This window comes from Tamandua tetradactyla, chromosome 2, assembly GCF_023851605.1.
Source record: "Tamandua tetradactyla isolate mTamTet1 chromosome 2, mTamTet1.pri, whole genome shotgun sequence".
NCBI lineage: Eukaryota > Metazoa > Chordata > Mammalia > Pilosa > Myrmecophagidae > Tamandua > Tamandua tetradactyla.
Genome location: NC_135328.1, coordinates 150,743,061 through 150,762,158, shown reverse-complemented (window position 1 = coordinate 150,762,158; position 19,098 = coordinate 150,743,061). Strand labels below are relative to the sequence as shown.

At 48.2% G+C, this 19,098-nt stretch overlaps 1 protein-coding gene across 4 annotated transcripts in view; it reads right to left on the bottom strand.

The window, feature by feature from the left end:
* Window positions 1–19,098, bottom strand: part of SYNJ2 (synaptojanin 2) — a 145,929-nt gene that overhangs the window by 48,145 nt on the left and 78,686 nt on the right. For 3 of the 4 annotated variants that reach the window (XM_077149356.1, XM_077149353.1, XM_077149355.1), the window contains exons 7-16: window positions 18,477–18,573; window positions 15,841–16,013; window positions 15,120–15,201; window positions 14,181–14,330; window positions 13,926–14,091; window positions 12,145–12,336; window positions 6,855–6,936; window positions 5,454–5,594; window positions 3,552–3,744; window positions 1,238–1,396 (exon numbers count right to left, since the gene is read on the bottom strand). In XM_077149356.1, coding sequence (XP_077005471.1) covers window positions 1,238–1,396; window positions 3,552–3,744; window positions 5,454–5,594; window positions 6,855–6,936; window positions 12,145–12,336; window positions 13,926–14,091; window positions 14,181–14,330; window positions 15,120–15,201; window positions 15,841–16,013; window positions 18,477–18,573 — 1,435 coding nt within the window. The remainder of the gene's footprint in view (window positions 1–1,237; window positions 1,397–3,551; window positions 3,745–5,453; window positions 5,595–6,854; window positions 6,937–12,144; window positions 12,337–13,925; window positions 14,092–14,180; window positions 14,331–15,119; window positions 15,202–15,840; window positions 16,014–18,476; window positions 18,574–19,098) is intronic. The other variant, XM_077149354.1, reaches the window with a different exon arrangement.

The following is a 19,098-nucleotide window of genomic DNA, read 5'->3' as shown; positions in this document are numbered from 1 at the left end:
GCTAGGAGAAAGAAAACCTGTTTGCGGAAGGTATGATGTGGTCACTTTTCCATCTGCCTACCCCTCGGGGATCAGTGGCAGGAGTCGAGGAGAGAGGGCAGTAAAAACCCTTGAAGGTTTTCATAGAGCCTACCTCCCTGATCCTCCAGTTCAACCAGCTTTACCCTCCAAAGGTAGATGGAATCTTAGTGCACTTCCCATGGCTCAGCCCCTCCTGCTGAGGACCTAGTGGCACTGGAATAACACTCCAGTATCGGCTGGAGGAGAAGATAAGAGGCGGGTCATGTGGAAGGAGGCCAGTGTGACCTTGAATAACTGAGGACAGCTCCAATGGCTGAATCTTTCCTCTCTGTGTCATGGCCAAAGGAGTCACGAAAATAAAATGCACAGGGCTCATTTAGGAGGGGAAGTAGGAACTCTGTACTTTGACAGTTTGGACTGAATCACAGTTCTGTGTACTGAGCGCGTGACCTTGCATAAGTTAAGTGACCACGGCCTCAGTTTTCCTGTCAGTTAAATGGGTCTAATACTAATTTGTAAGGCAATCTTAAGAATGACACGTATAGGCTGGTATGTAATATATATTAGATATTATAATTTGGTAGTGTTTTTACCAACAAGAAAGAAAGATCACCAAAATAAAGTATTTTGAGCAGAGTCTAAACTGTCACTCCGTGGTTTATATATCTGAAATAAAGCAGCCCCTGAAAAGTCTCATACAAGAGGATGAGGAGGCAGGGCAGAGTTGCGTGTTGTGGGCATGGACACATTGTGTAAGCTCGAGGGCTGACATCAGTTCCTACAGAGGCATCTGTGACTCCAGCTGAACACAGCTACTCACTGGTGAGCTACAGAAACTGGGGACTCGGCTTGTCTGAAAAAGGAGACAGTGACCCAAGCTCCAGCTGGGGGACACACGCGATGGTGCCGGCAGGAAGCCCGCCCTCCCTCTGCACACATACACTGGTGCACTTGTGTGCCAGGGTTCTTACACAGAGGGATGGCCGCTCAGCCACCAGAGGGCATACAGTCCTGCCCATGACCAGCTAAGGCCCTTTTAAGGAGAAACAGGGAGTGTGTGTGTGGATGGTCTTGGGTTTCCCTAAGTTCATATGTCACATGCGTTTCTTACATCAGAAACGTTGATAGATCCACTCAGGGAATTTAATTTGCTGAATAATAAGCATATACACTTTTGGGGCAGCTGCTAAAAATATATCTTAAAAGCACCACTTACTTTTCCACTTGATTTCTGTAGCTGCAGTTGATCAAATTCCAGAAGTTTCTTCCAGTCTTGACGTTTAACAAAATAGAAGACTTCTTCGTAGGTAAGGTCAATGCGGTAGTTGAAATCGCCACACCAAAACACATAATCGTGGGAAAAAACGTTTCTTCCCTAAATTATAAAGAAAATTGATAATCATTACATGATATGTTGCAAGAAACGAGTGAAAAGGGAGAAAAACAAGCTCACCATATGGATGACAAGTAAAACCACACTTTTCTTAAAATGTTACTTAAGGAAAAAAAAAAAAAACTTCCACTATAGCATCTCATTTTCCACTAATCCCATAAGCCTATCCAGAAATTTTTTCATGACATATTTCTGAATTTTAAATAATTTTGTTGAACAGTCTGGAGAAAGCTCCAACTCTGAGAAAGCAAAAGGGTAAGTGCTTCCTCTGCCAATTCAGACCATGAGGACGGGACTGTGTCCTGCTTTTGTAACTGTTTACCCTCTTGGAAGAATTGTCAAACACTCAGCATGAAGAGAATGAGGCTTATGAAAAGTATGAGTGCTCAGAATGTGCAGCTTCATAGGATGTCATGGATTTTATACACTGTCACCCTGTGACCCCTTCCCATTCTCGCCACCTCCCCCTCGCCCTCCAATCCTACCCAGACCCTAAGAGCCCGTGGTCCCCCAGAATGCCTGCCCACCACCAGCTCAGCCCGAGACCCCCAACCCCGGTTTCCCCCGAAGCTGTCGTCCCCTGGGAATAGCAGCTGCTTTGTATCCACTGTACAAAAGGGCTGGCTCTGTCCCAGGTGCATTTCATCTTCACAGCAGCCCTGTGAGGCAGACACCACTGACTCTCTTAGATCAAAATCCACATAAAAAAGCTCAGAAACTAAGTAACTTGGTGAAGGTTATACAGCTGGTGCATGATAGAGACCAAATTTGAACTCAGATCTGCTGGCTTCAAAAACCCATTTCTGTTGTACTACCCTATGTAGCATTCTTGCTCCCCGACTCCACAACAATTATCTGGACAGAAGGGTTTAAACAATCACAACCAAATACAGTGAGTGCAGAGCTCAGCTCTGTCCAACAAAATATTCTGCGTGTTCTATATCTGAGCTGACGGATTTGGTAGCCTCTAGCTTCCCACAGCTAAAGTACTCTAAATAGGGCCACCTAATTATAATTCTAACGATTTCAGTTTATTTGAACTAATCTAAATTTAAGTAGCTATTTGTGGTTGGTGTACTGGCCAGCACAGGTACACAGAATTAACTTCGATGTACCCTCAGAATTTCAGATCTTGGGAAAAAGAATTGTATTATGAGCCATTAAATTATCTTGAAATTTACTAAAGTTTGTTCAAGTAAGAAGGGTTGGACTTTTAAAAAATCAACACACACACAACATACGGGTATCCTCCATATTGTAGCAAACTGCTCATTGAAAAATTCTACACACACATATATTTCTTTTTTAACCCAAGGAAAAAAATTACAAGGATTATAGCACTTATTAATGAAAACGAAGGAATTTCACCTCGAGAACTGGGTCAACCCATTAAATAGCAGGAGGATGTCAGTTTTAAGGGACCCATTGTCACAGGGGAGAACTCCATGACCTAATCAGGCATCTCTCAGGCACTGGGAGAAAACGTGGCTAGCAAATCTGATGTCTACCCTCACCACTGCGGAACAGCTAGAGCTCAGTTTGCACCAGGCTGAAGGTGTGCCAGGGCGTCCCTGTTTGCACAGGAAAGAAAACAGAGAAATCTTAATTTGGAAAGAAAATCCTTGGGCTTCAGCCTGAACGCCTCGCGACCACCACCAGGGGGCAGCATTGTGTGCGGTAATGGCAGCCTCTCGCTCAGAACACCTTGGCCTGGACCCCTTACACGTGCTAACACTGCGCCTCTCAAACAGACCGAGTATCGTAATGTATGGACTCAAACGTTCTTCATCAACTTGGGCAATTCATGGATATGCTGGTTTTCTTTCACCGTTCCACTCATTTCAACTAGAAAATTTGGAAAATGTACCTAAGGAAACTCAGGGCACCCTGGGAAAATGCACCGCGACAGGTCCCTCAAGCATACGTCTATTACACACGTGCATTCCAAGTCTCTTCCGTGGAAAGACACAGCTGTCTCCCCTCCCCTAGGGTTGAGTACCCAGGGGCAGGGACCCGCCCGTACTTTCATATGTAATGCCTGGCTCGTCTCAGAGATGCAAACAATTATTTGTGGGGCTCAACTGAGCAGGGAGGCCACAGCGTCCCCAGCCGCCATCCCCCAAGCCCAGACCCTCACCGTTGGGAAGCTCAGCTTCTGGGTGATCTCCCTGTAGTCCTCGTTGCGCTCCTTCACCTGGGACTGCCCGGCGGTCAGGTGGCTGCATATGAAGCAGAAGCTGGTACTGTGGAACTGGAAGCGAATGCCCACGGCACCTTTGTTGCCGGCTTTTCCACCCATCCCAGTTTTTACTGTGTCGATCGCCACCTCCCTGGAACACAGCAAAGCGCGCATTTGGTTGGTTCCTCAGCGGCCACAAGAACAATGCAAAACTGTTTTGCTGTGCAGCTGAGCCCTGGCCACAGTGAGCCCGCTCACAGCGCTGCGAGTGCCGCCACCATCAGCCACGCAGGCTGCCGCGTCATTCCATCAGCTGCCAACACAGCCCAGGACCCACCCAGCAGGTCTGTCATCACCTTCCTTCATAAGGAAGTTCCCTCACTCTCTAGGTGATAAGTTCCCTTCTGGGAAGTACAGTAGGTCTTCTAGATGACTCTAACTCTCAGGTGCTCTGTACTCAAAAAAGAAGCCAATGAAGCACCCAATGAAGCCAGCTGATGATGCATCAGTCCCTGCTTTCTGCTTTCGTATTCTCAAGGCCAGCAGAAGCAGCAAGGATGTGCTGCCCTCACCCCCATGAGACCATCATGCCAAGATCAGAAAGCACCACTAGGACAACCAACGTGTTTAAGGCCTAGGAACCAACCAGACTTTTTTCAAACTGACTTTTAGTTCAATGCAGACTCTTGCCAACTTATTACGAACACGACCGGGGAGGTCCAGGGCACCATGGGCTAAAAACATTATTTTTTAGCAGTTCAGTGATAGTGCCACACCTGAGGCCTGCTGGTGTGTGTGTTTCCTGCACTATTCCTTGGTAGACAAGGTGAGGGTGAGTCATGGTGACAGGCGTGCTAGCTAAATGAGCTCTGGATCCAAGAGGCGGGAAGCTGGGGACACAGGAACCCGAGGCCAAGACTAGTAATCTGGAGAGCCTTGGCACTGCTCTCCTCATTGTAATTTGTCTCTAACCTTTACCCACTAACTCAGGACCTCGCCAAATTGCCAAAATAATGTATTTAGAAGGACACAGACTTAAAAGTTTCTCAGGAGTCAGAGAGGAGGGCTGCACACACAGCCATCCTGCCATCCCTGTGCTGCCATGGGGCACATCTAAGTCTTCCAGCATGCTGAGATACTCAACCTGGTACAATCTTACTGGATTTAGGAGGAACAGGCTGGCTTGAAGCCTGCCATCAGCAATCAGAAAAACTGGGGCAATTCAAATGCCACGCAACAGACCAGTAGTAATAAAAGGCTGTTAGAAAGTTGAGGGAAAACATCCAAACTCCACAAAATCCACACACACACACACACACACACACACACACACACACGTGTGTGCGCGTGCGCGCGCCAGCTTTCCTAAAAGGAAATGCATTCCTTGAGACTTCCTCTTTCTGATATATGTCACATCTTTGAAAAACAATATGGGGGGGTGATAATTATAGAGGCTTTCTACCCACAAATCCTATTTAGAATTCTTTTTTAAAAAAATCAAGAGAATTAGCATTTCCTGCTGAGTTATTCAACCCTTGGTCAGGAAGTTTCCTGACTGTAAGATTTCAACAAGGAACCCCTTTTCTTGTGCAAAATAGAGCTTGGGTGACAATCTAGTAACTGCTCTTTCCAAAAGAGCTCCACTTCCCGAGTTAGAAGTTTCACATTGAGTCCGAATAGGTAGACAATATTCTATTCAGCCTTGTTTTCACTTGGGGGTTTTGGTACATTGTCTAGAAAAACGGTTAAGTCCTGGTTCCTGCTGCAGGGTGGAGGGAGAGAAGGAGGAAATCACAGAACAAAGCCCAAGGATTAACCATCCCTCCCGTCCCCAGATGCCTACGAATGAAATGTTCTTACCTGATGAACGGGACGTGGTATGGACGAACAAAGATATAAAGACAAACGCCCACCAGCTGTGCCGAAGTCAAGAGAATGTACCTATGGGAGCGTGAGATGGCTTTCTGAAGCTGCTCACCCCACATCTTCCTGTTGGTAGTGCTGGAAAGAAAACAGAAAAACAGTGCTGTCTGCAGCGAGCTGGGAGCGTTTTCTCCCCCTGCCCACCTCAGCCCTGAAGTTACTCTTTTCACAGAGCTGATTTCACACTGCCTGCCGGGCCCCTGGTGCCATGCTTTCGTTCCCATAAAGATCAAAATTAACTTCTTGTTAGTTGTGTCTTGCCCATCGTGGTACCTCTTCATCTACCCAGAGCCTAGCACAGCCTTGCCCACAGGAGTGCAAGGGAATTCATTGTATCGAATTTGTTCAGAAAGGTCCTTTAAATAAAGCTAGCCCAATTTAGGAAGAAAAAAAAAAAAAGACAGTGATTTTGATTCTTCCCCTTTGTACCTGGCACAGAGAAGGGCCACCTTCTGCACTCAGCTCTCCCACCTTCTGCATTCAGCTCTCCCACCTTCTGCACTCAGCTCTCCCACCTTCTGCACTCACCTTTCCCACCTTCTGCACTCAGCTCTCCCACCTTCTGCACTCAGCTCTCCCACCTTCTGCACTCACCTTTCCCACCTTCTGCACTCAGTTCTCCCACCTTCTGCACTCAGCTCTCCCACCTTCTGCACTCAGTTCTCCCACCTTCTGCACTCAGCTCTCCCACCTTCTGCACTCACCTTTCCCACCTTCTGCACTCAGCTCTCCCACCTTCTGCACTCAGCTTTCCCACCTTCTGCACTCACCTTTCCCACCTTCTGCACTCAGCTCTCCCACCTTCTGCACTCACCTTTCCCACCTTCTGCACTCAGCTCTCCCACCTTCTGCACTCACCTTTCCCACCTTCTGCACTCAGCTTTCCCATCTTCTGCACTCAGCTCTCCCACCTTCTGCACTCAGCTCTCCCACCTTCTGCACTCAGCTTTCCCACCTTCTGCACTCAGCTTTCCCACCTTTAGCCAGAAGCACGGCGCAGCTCGCCTATCCCTGCCCCTCACCCCATGCACTCCAGACTCAAGAGTCAACTCCCCTAGTCCAGCCTGAATCAACCTCAAAACATATGGCCCAGGCAGCAGCATCCCATAGAAACTATAGCACAAGTCAGCCTTTTCTCCATTTCTTTAATCAGCATATCCACCTGTTAGCATGGGGAGGAAATGTCTCAGAAAATCTACCCACTCCTGATCCCGGGCCTAGCTGAGCCACAAGCAGGAAGGCTCTAGGAAAGCCGTAAGGGTTCTGCTGCTGGCTGGGCCTGGCTCAGGAGAGCCACAGCTCCACGTGTCATGGTACAACCCCAGGGCCCTCACTTACCTGGCATTGACAATATTCCCAGCACTCAGTTCCACCATCTCTTCAAACCCCACAGCAAAAATGTCAGCTGGGCTGCTGTCATCTGCGAACAAGGCAGGAGATGAAAGAAGTCAGAATCCCCGAGCCTTGCATTACTCAGTTCATGGGGATTCCTGCATTCCCTCTCGCCAGTCACGCTGTCCCATGCCCACCCAGGATCCTGGGGAGAGAGGAGCCATGTGGAGCCCTCCCTTCCCTCCAGCTCCTGCTGGACTCGTGGCCCACACAACACCTGGCCTCCTCCTTGTACAGCTTCAGGTGAGTGACTGAACCATCCAGAATCTGTCTCTTTATCTGCAAAGCCAGACACGAGCCACCACCTCCCAAGGTGGCTGGGGCATATAAATGAGATAACCCAGGTAAAGGAGGTAGCTCCTGGCTGGCACATCCAGGAGTTCCGTGATGTTTACTTACTCTCCCTCCCTGGTGATGTCGCATACATTAGAGCAACCTCCTCAACCTGACCCAAAGTGACCTGGAGGCAGGACCATCTCCTGTGTCCCTTTGTGCCTCTCAGAGTACTTGTGTGCAGAGCTGCTCAGTTAACACCTAACTGTTGTGTGCTGCCCTAGGGGTGGTCACCATGGGTCAGAGAAGAGGAAGTCCAGCCAGAGCTGAGGCAGTGAACGGTGTTGTCTGTGAGCTGCTTTGATGAACTCCACAAGTGAGAAGGCTGACTTAAGGCATGAACATGAGCCCATAGGTCTCATTCACCTGCCTTGGCTTTGTTTCCTTCAACCAGGAAAGTTCAATATCATCCCCACAGCAATTTACTGGATGCCACCACTCTCCCGTCCTATCTTTCCAAAACTCAGGTATTTGACCCGTCAAGCCCAGCTCTGTTGCAGCTGCTATAGATAAGGTGAAGTACCACCCTCCCCAGACACCCCTTCCCATCAGTGAAAGGACAGGTCATCCACTTCCTTTCTTACTGAGCCTCACAGGTCAAACTTGCTTCAACTTAGCCCCCTTAAAGCTTACTTTTTCAAAATTTTTTTTTATTGTGGTAGTTAGATTCAGTTGTCAACTTGGCCAGGTGAAGGTACCTAGTTCTGTTGCTGTGAACATGAGCCAATGGTACGTGAACCTCATCTGTTGCTGATTACATCTGTAGTCAGCTAGGAGGCATGCCTGCTGCAATGAATGACGTCTGATTTAATTGGCTGGTGCTTAAGTGAGAGAGCTCAACATAACACAGCCCAAGCAACTCAGCATACCTCATCTCAGCACTTGTAGCTCAGCCCAGGCCTTTGGAGGTGCAGAAAGGAATCACCCCAGGGAAAGTTGTTGGAACCCAGAGGCCTGGAGAGAAGGCCAGCAGAGATCACCCTGTGCCTTCCCATGTAAGAAAGAACCTAGTTCTTAGAAAGGCAGTTGGAAGTTAGCTGCCTTTCCTCTGAAGAACTAATGAAATAAATCCCCTTTGATTAAAAGCCAACCCATCTCTAGTATGTTGCATTCTGGCAGCTAGCAAACTAGAACACAGCTAAGTTTGCCATCTTAGTCATTTTCAAGTACATAGTTCATTATATCTATGACGTCATGCTGCCATCATTACCATCCAGGACCAAAATTTTTTTCTTCAACACAAACTCTACACCCATGAAGCAGTAACTCCCCATCCCAACCCAGCCCTCAGCATCTGGTAATCTGTAATCTACTTTGTCTCTATTAATTTGAATATTCTAGCTATTTCATGTAAGCAGAATCAGAATATCTGTCCTTTTGTGACTAGCTTATTTCACTTAGCATGTCTTCAAGTCTCATCCACATAGTGGCATGTATCAAAACTTTGTTCCTTTTTGCAGCTGAATACTAGTTCACATATGGTATAGCTCATTTTGTTTACTCAGTCATCTGTTGACGGACACTTTAGTTGCCACTGCCCTTGTGGATAATGCTGTGATGAACACCGGGGTGCCAGTGGCTGAGTCTTTTGTTTTCTTTTTTTTTTTAGTAAAAAACACCTGTTCCTGTTTGATCTGTGTGCTGGTTTGAAAGGAAGTATGTACCCTTGAAAAGCCATGTTTTAATCAAAATTCCATTTCATAAAGGCAGAATAATCCCACTTCAAATACTGTATGTAATTAGATCATCTCCCTGGAGATATAACCCAATCAAAAGTGGTTGTTAAGCTGGATTAGGTGGAGGCGTGTCTCCACCCATTTGGGTGGGTCTTGATTAGTTTCTGAAGTCCTATAAAAGAGGAAACATTTTGGAGAATGAGAGAGATTCAGAGAGAGCAGAGCAGAATGACACAGCCAGGAGAAGCAGAGTCCACCAGCCAGCAACCTTTGGAGATGAAGAAGGAAAACGCCTCCTAGGGAGCTTCATGAAATAGGAAGCCAGGAGAGGAAGCTAGCAGATGAGGCCATGTTCGCCATCTGCCCTTCCAGCCAAGAGAGAAACTCTGATTGTGTTTGCCATGTGCCTTTCACTTGAGAGAGAAACCCTGAACTTCACTGGCCTTCTCAAACCAAGGTATCTTTCCCTGGATGCCTTTGGTTGGACATTTCTATAGACTTGTTTTAATTGGGACATTTTCTTGGCCTTAGAAATGTAAACTAGCAACTTATTAAATTCACCTTTTTTTAAAGCCATTCCGTTCCTGGTATATTGCTTTCCAGCAGCTAGCAAGCCAGAACAATCTGATTGGCAGCAGTAACTAGAACTCTCTCCTTCTCCTGAGTCTGGTGGGTTTCCAGGAAGAACTGGTGATCCCACTAACCTCTGTCCCTGTAGAATCCCCCACTAAGTAAGGATCTGCTGGCTATAACCACCCACACTGTTCCTGCAGGCGAAGAGGAGTCATTTTAAGTATCAGGGAGGGAATTTTCTTCAACCTAACTCACTGGTTTAAAGGTCATACTAAATGTTCTCAGCATTCCTGGGACCTGCTGGGGGGAGATGTTCAAAATGGTCTCTGGATGTATCACGAACATCTGCACAGGCCACCAGGTACTGAGAAACCTATTAAGTCTGATCCATGACCCCAAGCGCCTCTCCTCTCAGCAAGCAGAAAATGAGGGTGCAGGCAGGGGACATGGGACGCTGAACACAGCTACTGAGAATGTTAATAAGCACAGGCCCAGGTTAAGTCAGTGGGACCAGGAATCACTCCTCAGCAGGCAATGAAATGGATGATGAATCTCTTCTGGAAAGGAGAGGAGGGCTCTGAAGCCACTGGATGCATAGCATGATCTCAGACAAAAGGTAAAGTGCTAAACTTAGAATGATTTTGTTCTTAAAAAGGATGCAAGGTCTTTCATCACCACCTAAAGCTGATGTTCACGGTTGGTTTGTGGGAACACAGGTTTCTTGGTCAATTGGCAATATTAACGGGTTGGCTCAGGACATGTTCCTTCCAGTAATGCAGCTCCAGAAGCCACATCTTTCTTCTAATGATAAGAACGTCCTGATTATCAACATCTAAAACAGCAAAATCTCTATATGTGAAGAGAAAAGAACTTCACCACCTCGATAACACTTTCAAACATTAAGAAAAGGGAAGAACTCAAATAGTCAATGTGTTACGTAGTGTGGTGGACTGAATTATGTAACCCAATTTACAGGTACTTGGTCTTGATCTGCATTCCTATAGCTGGGAGCCGCTGTAAATCGCATCTTTTGAAGATGTTATTTTGGTTATGGTGTAGCCCAAATGAATGAGACTGGGCCTTAGTTTGGATTCCTGGAAACCTCATAAAGAGAAAGAATCTGGAAGTCAGAGTAAGAGAAAGCTGCAGGCAGATGTGGTCTCTCTCTCTCAGCCAACACAAGCAAACTCACTGCCCTCCCCCTCTCTATGTGGGACATGACTCCCAGGGGTGTGGACCTTCCTGGCAGTGTGGGACAGGAATCCTAGAACGAGCTAGGACTCAGCACCAAGGGACTGAGAAAACCTTCTTGATCAAAAGGGGGAAGAGAGAAATGAGATAAATTCAAGTGTCAGTGGCTGAGAGATTTCAAACAGAGTCGAGAGGTTATCCTGGAGGTTATTCTTATGTGTTTTATAGACATTTCCTTTTTAGTTTAAGGTATATTAGAGAAGCTAGATGGAAGTGCCTGAAACTGTAGAGCTGTGTTCTAGTAACCATGTTCCTTGAAGATGATTGTATAATGATATAGCTTTTGCATTGAGACTGTGTGATTGTGAAAACCTTGTGTCTGATGCTCCTTTTATCTACGATATTGACAGACAAGTAAAAAATATGGATTAAAAATAAATAAATAATAGGGGGAAGAAATATTAAATAAATTGAGCAGATTGAAATACAAGTGAACAATGATAGGGAGTGGTAAGGGGTATAGAAAAAAACAGGGGGAACAAAGGTTAAAATCTATTGACTAGATGGAAATACTAGTGGTCGATGAGAGGGAGGGGTTAAAGGGTATGGTATATATGAGTTTTTTCTTTTTATTTCTTTTTCTGGACTGATGCAAATGCTCTAAAAAATGATCATGGTGATAAATACACTACTATGTGATGATACTGTGAGCCACTGATTTTATACCATGCATGGAAGGATTTGTATGTTAAGAACGTTCATGTTTGTATGTTGTTTTGGTTTGATAACAAAAAATAAATTTAAAAAATAAATTAAAAAAAAAAAAAGGAAATGAGTCCCTCCCCACCCAACCTTCAGCCAGCATCAACTTGCCAAACATATGAGTGAACAAGACTTCAGATAATTCTAGCGCTCGGCCTTTGAGTTTTCCATCTGGGGCCCCAGACATCATGGGGTAGACATCCCCACTGTGCCCTGTCCAAATTCCCAGTCCACAGAATCCATAATAAATTATTTTTATGCCAATTAAAAAAAGAGAGAGAGAAAGCCACAGAAAAAAGCTGAAGTCAACAGAACCCAGATGAGAAAGGAGAGGCACTTACCAAGCAACACAAGGCAGGGATACAAGCCAAGGAACCCCCAAATCGCTGGCAGCCAGGATCAGAATTTTGCAGACTTTGAGGAGGAAGCATTGCCTTACAGAAGCCTCGATTCTGAACTCCTAACTTCAGCACCATGGGGCAATACATTCCCACTGTTTACACCAAACATGGTGTTTGTCACAGCAGCCTGGCAAACAGACAGGCAGCATTCCTGTAGGAAGTGTGACCACAGGATTTTAAGCATTCTCAAGAGTGGAAATGCCAAATACTAACTTCCACAAGGCCGTGGCTGTTAAAAAGGGCAACTATGAGAATTAAGTGGAATTTCCAATGTGTCCTTACCAAAGGAACTGCACTCACCCTGAAATTCAGCAACTCCAGAAAGCTTGGGTGAATCCAGCAGCCAGTCAGTCAGTTCTCCAGTCCCAAGAAGATTGCTCCTGAACTGCTTCCCTCCATTGACATTCCAGGTTCCCATGGCAATTCGAATCCGCTTGAAATTTGTGAATTCAGACTGACGCTCAGACATAGCTTTCAGGATCCTGGGAGTCACTGTGAGGAGAAATGAAAAAAGGCACGTTTCTCTGAAGTTCCAAACCTCAGGCACCCATCAAAAATATGGAAGGCACTACCTTTCACAGAAGGATTAATTCGTTTGGACATGGACCAAAATACGATCTTTATGAAGATGACAAAAAACCATAATAGCCATTTTTTTTTCTCTGATGACATTATAAAAATAAAGTCTGGGAAAGACAAGACTAGAAATTCACCCCTCCACATTTTTACTCAACCAGAGCTGCAGAGGTTGTGTGACATCAGATTACAGGGAATTTCACAGACATAAAGGGAAAATGCTTCACCCTCAGCTCACTGTATGATCTAGTAGAGGAACAAGGCACAAAAATTTAAGCAAAGGGACACTAACACCTTACATAGTTAAAATACACACACACACACACACACACACACCCCTTTATAGGTCTTAGTACCCAAAACACCCATCTTTGCATTTTCACCCTCCATACTACATGCTTGATGTTTTGGTTCAACTTCAGACTTGAGGCTATTCAAAATCATTACACTGAGCCCTTCCTCTAGATATCCAATATACATTCAATATACATTTAAACTAGTGATTTAACCCAAATCTACCTTGCTACTAATTAGAACTCACTATATAGCAAGAGCTTCTTTTAGCTTTTACTTAGTAGTATTACTCCCAGAGTAGAAACCAAATATTACCTTGGCTTTTAGAAGCCAAAAGAAAATTTCCCAATGATGGAAGAATGTATAGTAGCAAGGGGCTATGAAAGCATTTTTAAAATGGGCAAATTAATTTATCAAAAGCACTAAAAATTCTAAGACGAAACTTATGCCTCCCAGTAAGGAACAAATTCTGGATCACCCCTTCCCTTCCACTGGCTTTATAATGTTTACAGGCTCTAGGAAATAAGGAATCACTAAAATGTCCCCCAAAGAAACTTCTAGGTATTGATAGAATCATGACAGCCTTGCCCCCGAGACCGGAAGATGCCCACACGTCCAGAAGACAGCAGTGTTCCTTGTTCCTCTACTTATGCAGGTTCCTCAGGAGCCCTAACAGAAGCAGGGGCCACCTTCCATCATGGTGAAAAATTCCCCCAAACAAACAGGAACTAAGAGCCCCTTCAGGCTGAGAAAGAATTTCTGGAAAGAGCTAACATTCAAAGAAATCAGTGCTTTAGAAATGGTGCACCCACTATTCCAGAGCCCCCTCAATTTCTCCTCTCAGCATGGAAAAAGAGAACAGGACAAGACATAGAAGTGTGGGCTCCCATTCCAAGCCAAAAAGCACAGACTTTCAGGAAATACAGTGATAACTGGAAGCTGCTTGGGTAAACTGGCCAGATCACAAAACTAAGTAAGCTGAAGTTACAAGCCAGAAATCCACATCACAGAGAGTGAAGAAAAGGGCTCTGCCCCACATCCGAAGAGAACATTTGCCATTTGCCATCTTAGGTTTGCACAAGGAGGAGTGAGAACGTGCAGCTGGTTGGTATAACCATCAACACCTATTCCACCATCACTACCACCTATGCACTCCCCAGGGAAGGACAACTGGATGCCTCCATGCAAGAAGAATGGGGTGTCCCCGTTACCCAGAAGAGCCGTGCTGTCCATAAGCATCCTTCCTTTGTCTGCCGACTCCTCGCTGTAGACATCCCCAACCAACAGCAGCTTGATGGCCTCCTGCTTCACCCCATCGAAGAAGTTGGACTGGATGGTACGAGACACAGATCGGGCTCCATCCTTCAGCTTCCCCACCTGCCACAAGCCAACAGCACAGGCTGTGACGGGGATTTGGGGCAGCCTTCCATCCACGCCACCCTACCCATCCTAGAGTCTGCTCCTACCTTGGCCTTCCCTTCCAGGGCCCTGCTTCCGGTGAACACTTTGCTCAGGCTGTGCCCATTTAGAGACCACATAGCTTTGAAGGATTCCACAAAGCGGTCGATGATGGGTTTTGAATTGAACCCCAGGCTCTCAAGCTGCAGGTGAAGGACCTGGGTAAGAAAAAGGGACAGAGGTTGATGACTTCTCACACAGAGACCCTCCATGGCCTCTGCTGACCCTCCAGCAGCCTGAGCATGGACATCGCCAAGGGCCATCCCAATGAGTTCCTTATTTCAGCATATTGCAGACTACTCAGTGCCCTGGAAGATTCTGCACACCTCCAGAGAAGAGGAGGACCAGCAGCAGAGAAAGTCATTTCTCCCCACAATCACCCTGATGTTTTTATGCATTCCACCGGCCCCCCCCCCCCCCGTGGTCCCCCTCACCCCTCGGCACATCCCTACCACTACCATCAGAGAGTAGAACAGCAAGCAGTGGCCGACTGCAGACAGGGCTGGCCCCACCCTCCCTTCTCCCAGCAATGAGCCAGGAGAGGTCAACCAGATGGCCAGGACCACACAGAAAAGACTCAAGTCCTCAGGCTTCCTCTAGGTTTCAAATCCAGCCATTCACATCAACCAGACTCCTCTTCTCTTTGCCCAGTGGTATAATCACTACTGCTTTTCAAGGTGGCACTGAGTACCTTTGGGCCACTGTGTCTGGAACACATTCCCCAAAAGTACCTGAGCGCACTTCTCTATCACAGGAAAAAAAGGCACATTATAGCATGGACAAGCCAGCCACCCAGAGAAACCTCTCCCTGGATGCCTCAGTCCATCCCTGTCCCACCTCCCTCAGAGCTGGAAGGGACGCCACCCTCACCCCACCACCCAACGTGCTTGGCCAGCCTGTCAAGCACAGGACACGACCCAGCTGGCCTCAGGGGTGATAGGACGGACCTCCAGTGCGATGAAGCCCTGCACGGTGTTGGTTCGGTCCAGGCAGTCGAGGCAGTTCATCCGCAGGGTGCCTTTCTGAAAACTTAGCACAACGATGAGAAATGCAAATGTTACAGGTCATGTTTGAAGGGGCAGCTGGAGCACAAGGGCACCAAAGGAAATATGGGCCAGGAGTGAGTCCTTACCCTGGCTCACCTAGCCCACCAGCACCCATGCTGGGTGTCCTGCCAGGTCCCAAGCCCTGCTGGGTGGTGGACAGACCCCGATGCTCCTGTCTGCAGCCTGCACATCACGTTATTACAAGTATTGTGATTTCGGGAAAATGGACTCTCTCTTCTCCTCTGCTCCAAATAGGACAGCCCTCTCCCACTTTCCATGGATGATCCATGTTTTTGCCAGCTGGCCCAGCATGATTAGTCTAAGTAGCCCCCTTTCACTCTCAGAAGCATCTCAATTTGGATGGTTTTTGTAAGCCACTCTAGCTCTGTGCTTTAATACCATCTCCATCAACTTGCAAAATGTAAAAGCAAGTTTCTGATGGCAGGAAAGGAAAGAAGACTGGAACCCAAAATACCCACTTCCACAAAGCTTATGACCCCGGAAACTCCAAGTGCGGCCACACAGCAAGGAGCAGGAAACAGGTACACGCCCTTGGGTTGGGGAAGACGAGTGCCCCCTCGCTTCCCCAAAGGGAAAACAAAGCACTCCAGAGGAAACTCACCGTGGACTTACACTCTTGCCCTTCGTAAACACATCAAATTCATCCCAGTGAAGCTTTAACTGAGGTCTCAACAGGTTCTCCAATTTCTCTAGCTTACCCCCTTTGGCAAACTGATGGAAGTCAAAATTTATCATAGGTGTGTCGCCGGCATGGCCAGAAGCCCAGAGCAACTTCTGCAAAGGAAAACAGGGAGGCGGGTGAGAGGGGCAGAGATGGGGGAAGGCAATGACCGCCAACTTCCTCTCCTCCTCGGGATTCATGAGGCTGCCCAAGACTCCTCCACAGAGCCCATAAGTCTAATGGTAAAACTTAGCAGGACAGAGAGATTCATCAGCCCTGAACCTGAAAAAGCAGCACAGGACAAAACATCACAAAGGGCATCTTGCCTGCAAAAGGGCAGAAGGTCCACCTTGGGCAGAAGGGAGCACATTCAGATGTGGCTCCCCAGGGCAGCAGAGAGCCTGTCTCAGACATCAGAGCCCTGCAGGAAGGACTGCAGGGGGACGCAAGTAGAGGGAAGGGTCACTCTTCACCTCAGAGAGCCCAAGAGCCACGGGCTCCTCAAGCACAGCAGCTGCAGCAGGCTGCGGACGGAGCTCATAATCCAGCTGGCCGTTGCCCTGGTAACCAGCCACATCCTGACCAAAGTACAAGTCTCAGAGCGGATGTGCCCTGATGCAGCCAGCTCGCCTGGCTGGGGTCTCTGGAAGGAGGGCAGGGAGTGGGGCCCAGTGAAACATCAGCATGGGAAAAAGGGGGCCGAGGGCCAGTTGAACCCAGGCCCTGCATGCCAGCCCACCCTGAAGGCTGCACAGAGATGGGGAAGTACAGCAGATGGTCTTGGGGCGTCTGTGGCCCAGCAACACCTCAGTTTCTCACCAAAGAGCCTCATGGCGGAGAAGAAACTAGCTGCCTTCCCAGCACCCACCCTACTTTTCCCTGGCCCACCTGTCACCCACACCCCTTGGCTTCAGGTCAGATTTAGTTCAGACTTTCTCCAGCCAGGGACTCATGTGACATTTAAGGACTAAAAGAACTCTGGGTGGCCTGGCCCAGTGCTATTCAAGGGGCCGGTCCGTGATAAGCCGGAATGTAACTCAGCATGTGGCTTCCAGCACCGAGAGAGTCTCACGTGAGTAAGCAGCCAGCCGGATGAAACGGTGTGTCCAGCGGCATGGCAGTTACATTCTGGGGCAAGCGCCTTGCCTAGGTGGGGACTGATGGCAACAGGGTCACAGACCAGCTGTGGGGGCCGTGGCCATGCCCAGCACAAGCACCCACTCAGCCATGGGCACGAGGAGCCGGGCTCAACCTACCCATCGGGCCTCCCAACGTGACAATTCGGCAACCCTGAGTGGGCGCACGCCACCTCCTGACCCGCCTGGGAACCGGCCCTCACCCACCCACCTGGCCCCACATCCCCCAACACCACACACCACAAGACACTGTCCCTCCTGCCTCCGGTCACAAAAGAAGCCTTCTGGGCTAGGACCGTGTCCACCAGCAGCTGGGAAACGGGCTCAAGGAAGCCTTTCCCATAACTCAAGGCATAAAGGGGAGAGAGGGCCTCGGGATTTATCTCTCTCTCTTGTTTAAAAATAAAAAGGCAGCATTGCTGCCAAGATGGGTGGAAGATGCGATACTTCCTGAGCTTGTTGCTGATAGCAACAAACCAAACAAGAAAGGCAGATCTGGCTGATAAGACTGGCCTGCAACCAGAAAGTCTCTGCCACGAGCCTGCAGCTTTTCTAAGCAGAGCACCCAGTCAGGGCACAGGCAGCCCGGACACCCTGGGGGTCAGCCTGGCTTCCACTATCGCTAGTGGTTTCCTGGAGCTTCAAACAGGTGAGGGCCTGTTAAGCAAGGGGCATGGAAGCCACCATGGCTTGCTCTGCAGCTTTTTAATGTCATGGTTTTCTTTTAGGAAACAGAAGACACATGAGAAGCAGGTGATGCGCCCAGCCGGGCTCTGTGGGCAGGGGGCAGCGAGGCAGGCAGCTGGAATAGATGCCCCTGACCCTGTCCTAGATTCCTCTCGCTCTGATCAGGTCTGCTGGATGCCTTGGGGAGCCCACAGGGAGCTCTGCACACAAACACCTTCCAGGGGTATCCCAAGCAAGAATGGAAGTTTGAAGGCTGCCAAGGAAGCATGCTCAGTCGAGTGGTGGGGAGGCACAGGCACCAGGTGGCACTCAGGCCTGCCCAGGGGGTGCAGGGCAGCTCCTGGAAGGAATGGGAGGCAGCAGCTCCCCAGCGAGATCAGGGGTGGGCTGGGGAAGAACAAGTGTGCGTGTGCAAGGCGAGGGTGGGTGCTCCTTTCCTCCTCTCTGGACTGAGAACAAACTCCAAGACAGCTGTGGAAAGGACCAGCTGTCCTAGATCCTTACTGCCCTACCTGGGAAGCACGGGGTGGGGGGGGGGGGGGGGATCACATTTATAAACGTGAAATCGAGCACATCAGGAGCCCTGAATCACGACCACCACCTTGTTAAGGGGCTGGACTGTTAGGGAAGAACGACTCCCCAGGCCGACTCCCAGGCCGAACTGGAGTCCCCGTTACTGGCTTAGCCCCACCCCCGGGACCCTCCCCCACACTCCGCCACGTGCGCAGGAGGCAGGGGCTGGGGGGTGCTTACCTTGAAGGCTCTGTTGAGCACCTCCTCTCCGCCTCGGCTCCCCAGCAGGTTCACGACCACCTGCTTTCCGTACTGCTCTTTCAGAAGCACCATGTGCCTGCAGAGGCGACATGGCGTCACGGTGCCATCTCACCATGGCCCAGACTAGCCGCCTGCCAGCAGATGGGACATGGGGCCAAGGGCCAGCCATTCCCCACCACCCCAAACGATGTATTGTTTCGGACGAGAAAAAAACCAAACACCTCTCCCGGCCCCCCTCTTCACAATCCACTGTCAGGAGAAGCATGTTGGGAACTGCGCAAACTTCTACTCAGTTTTGATACTGGATAAATGATTCAGGCTTTATATAAAGTAGCATCAGTAAGTCCAGAATTGCTAATTTGACCTTTAACTAATGGAGGCTTTAAATGCCATGTGCATATCTCAAACTGACCTCTTATTTCACTTGGTGCATGCCTGCCCTTCTCAAAACTAGGGAAAAAACTAGGGCATCAACTTCAGTTGCTGAATTTCCATCAAAGTGCTGCATTTCGTTATGGTTAACCAAAATAAGGTGCAAGAGAACTTTCACACTTCAGGAAAATATTCATATATCAGAGAATATTTTACAAATATATACACA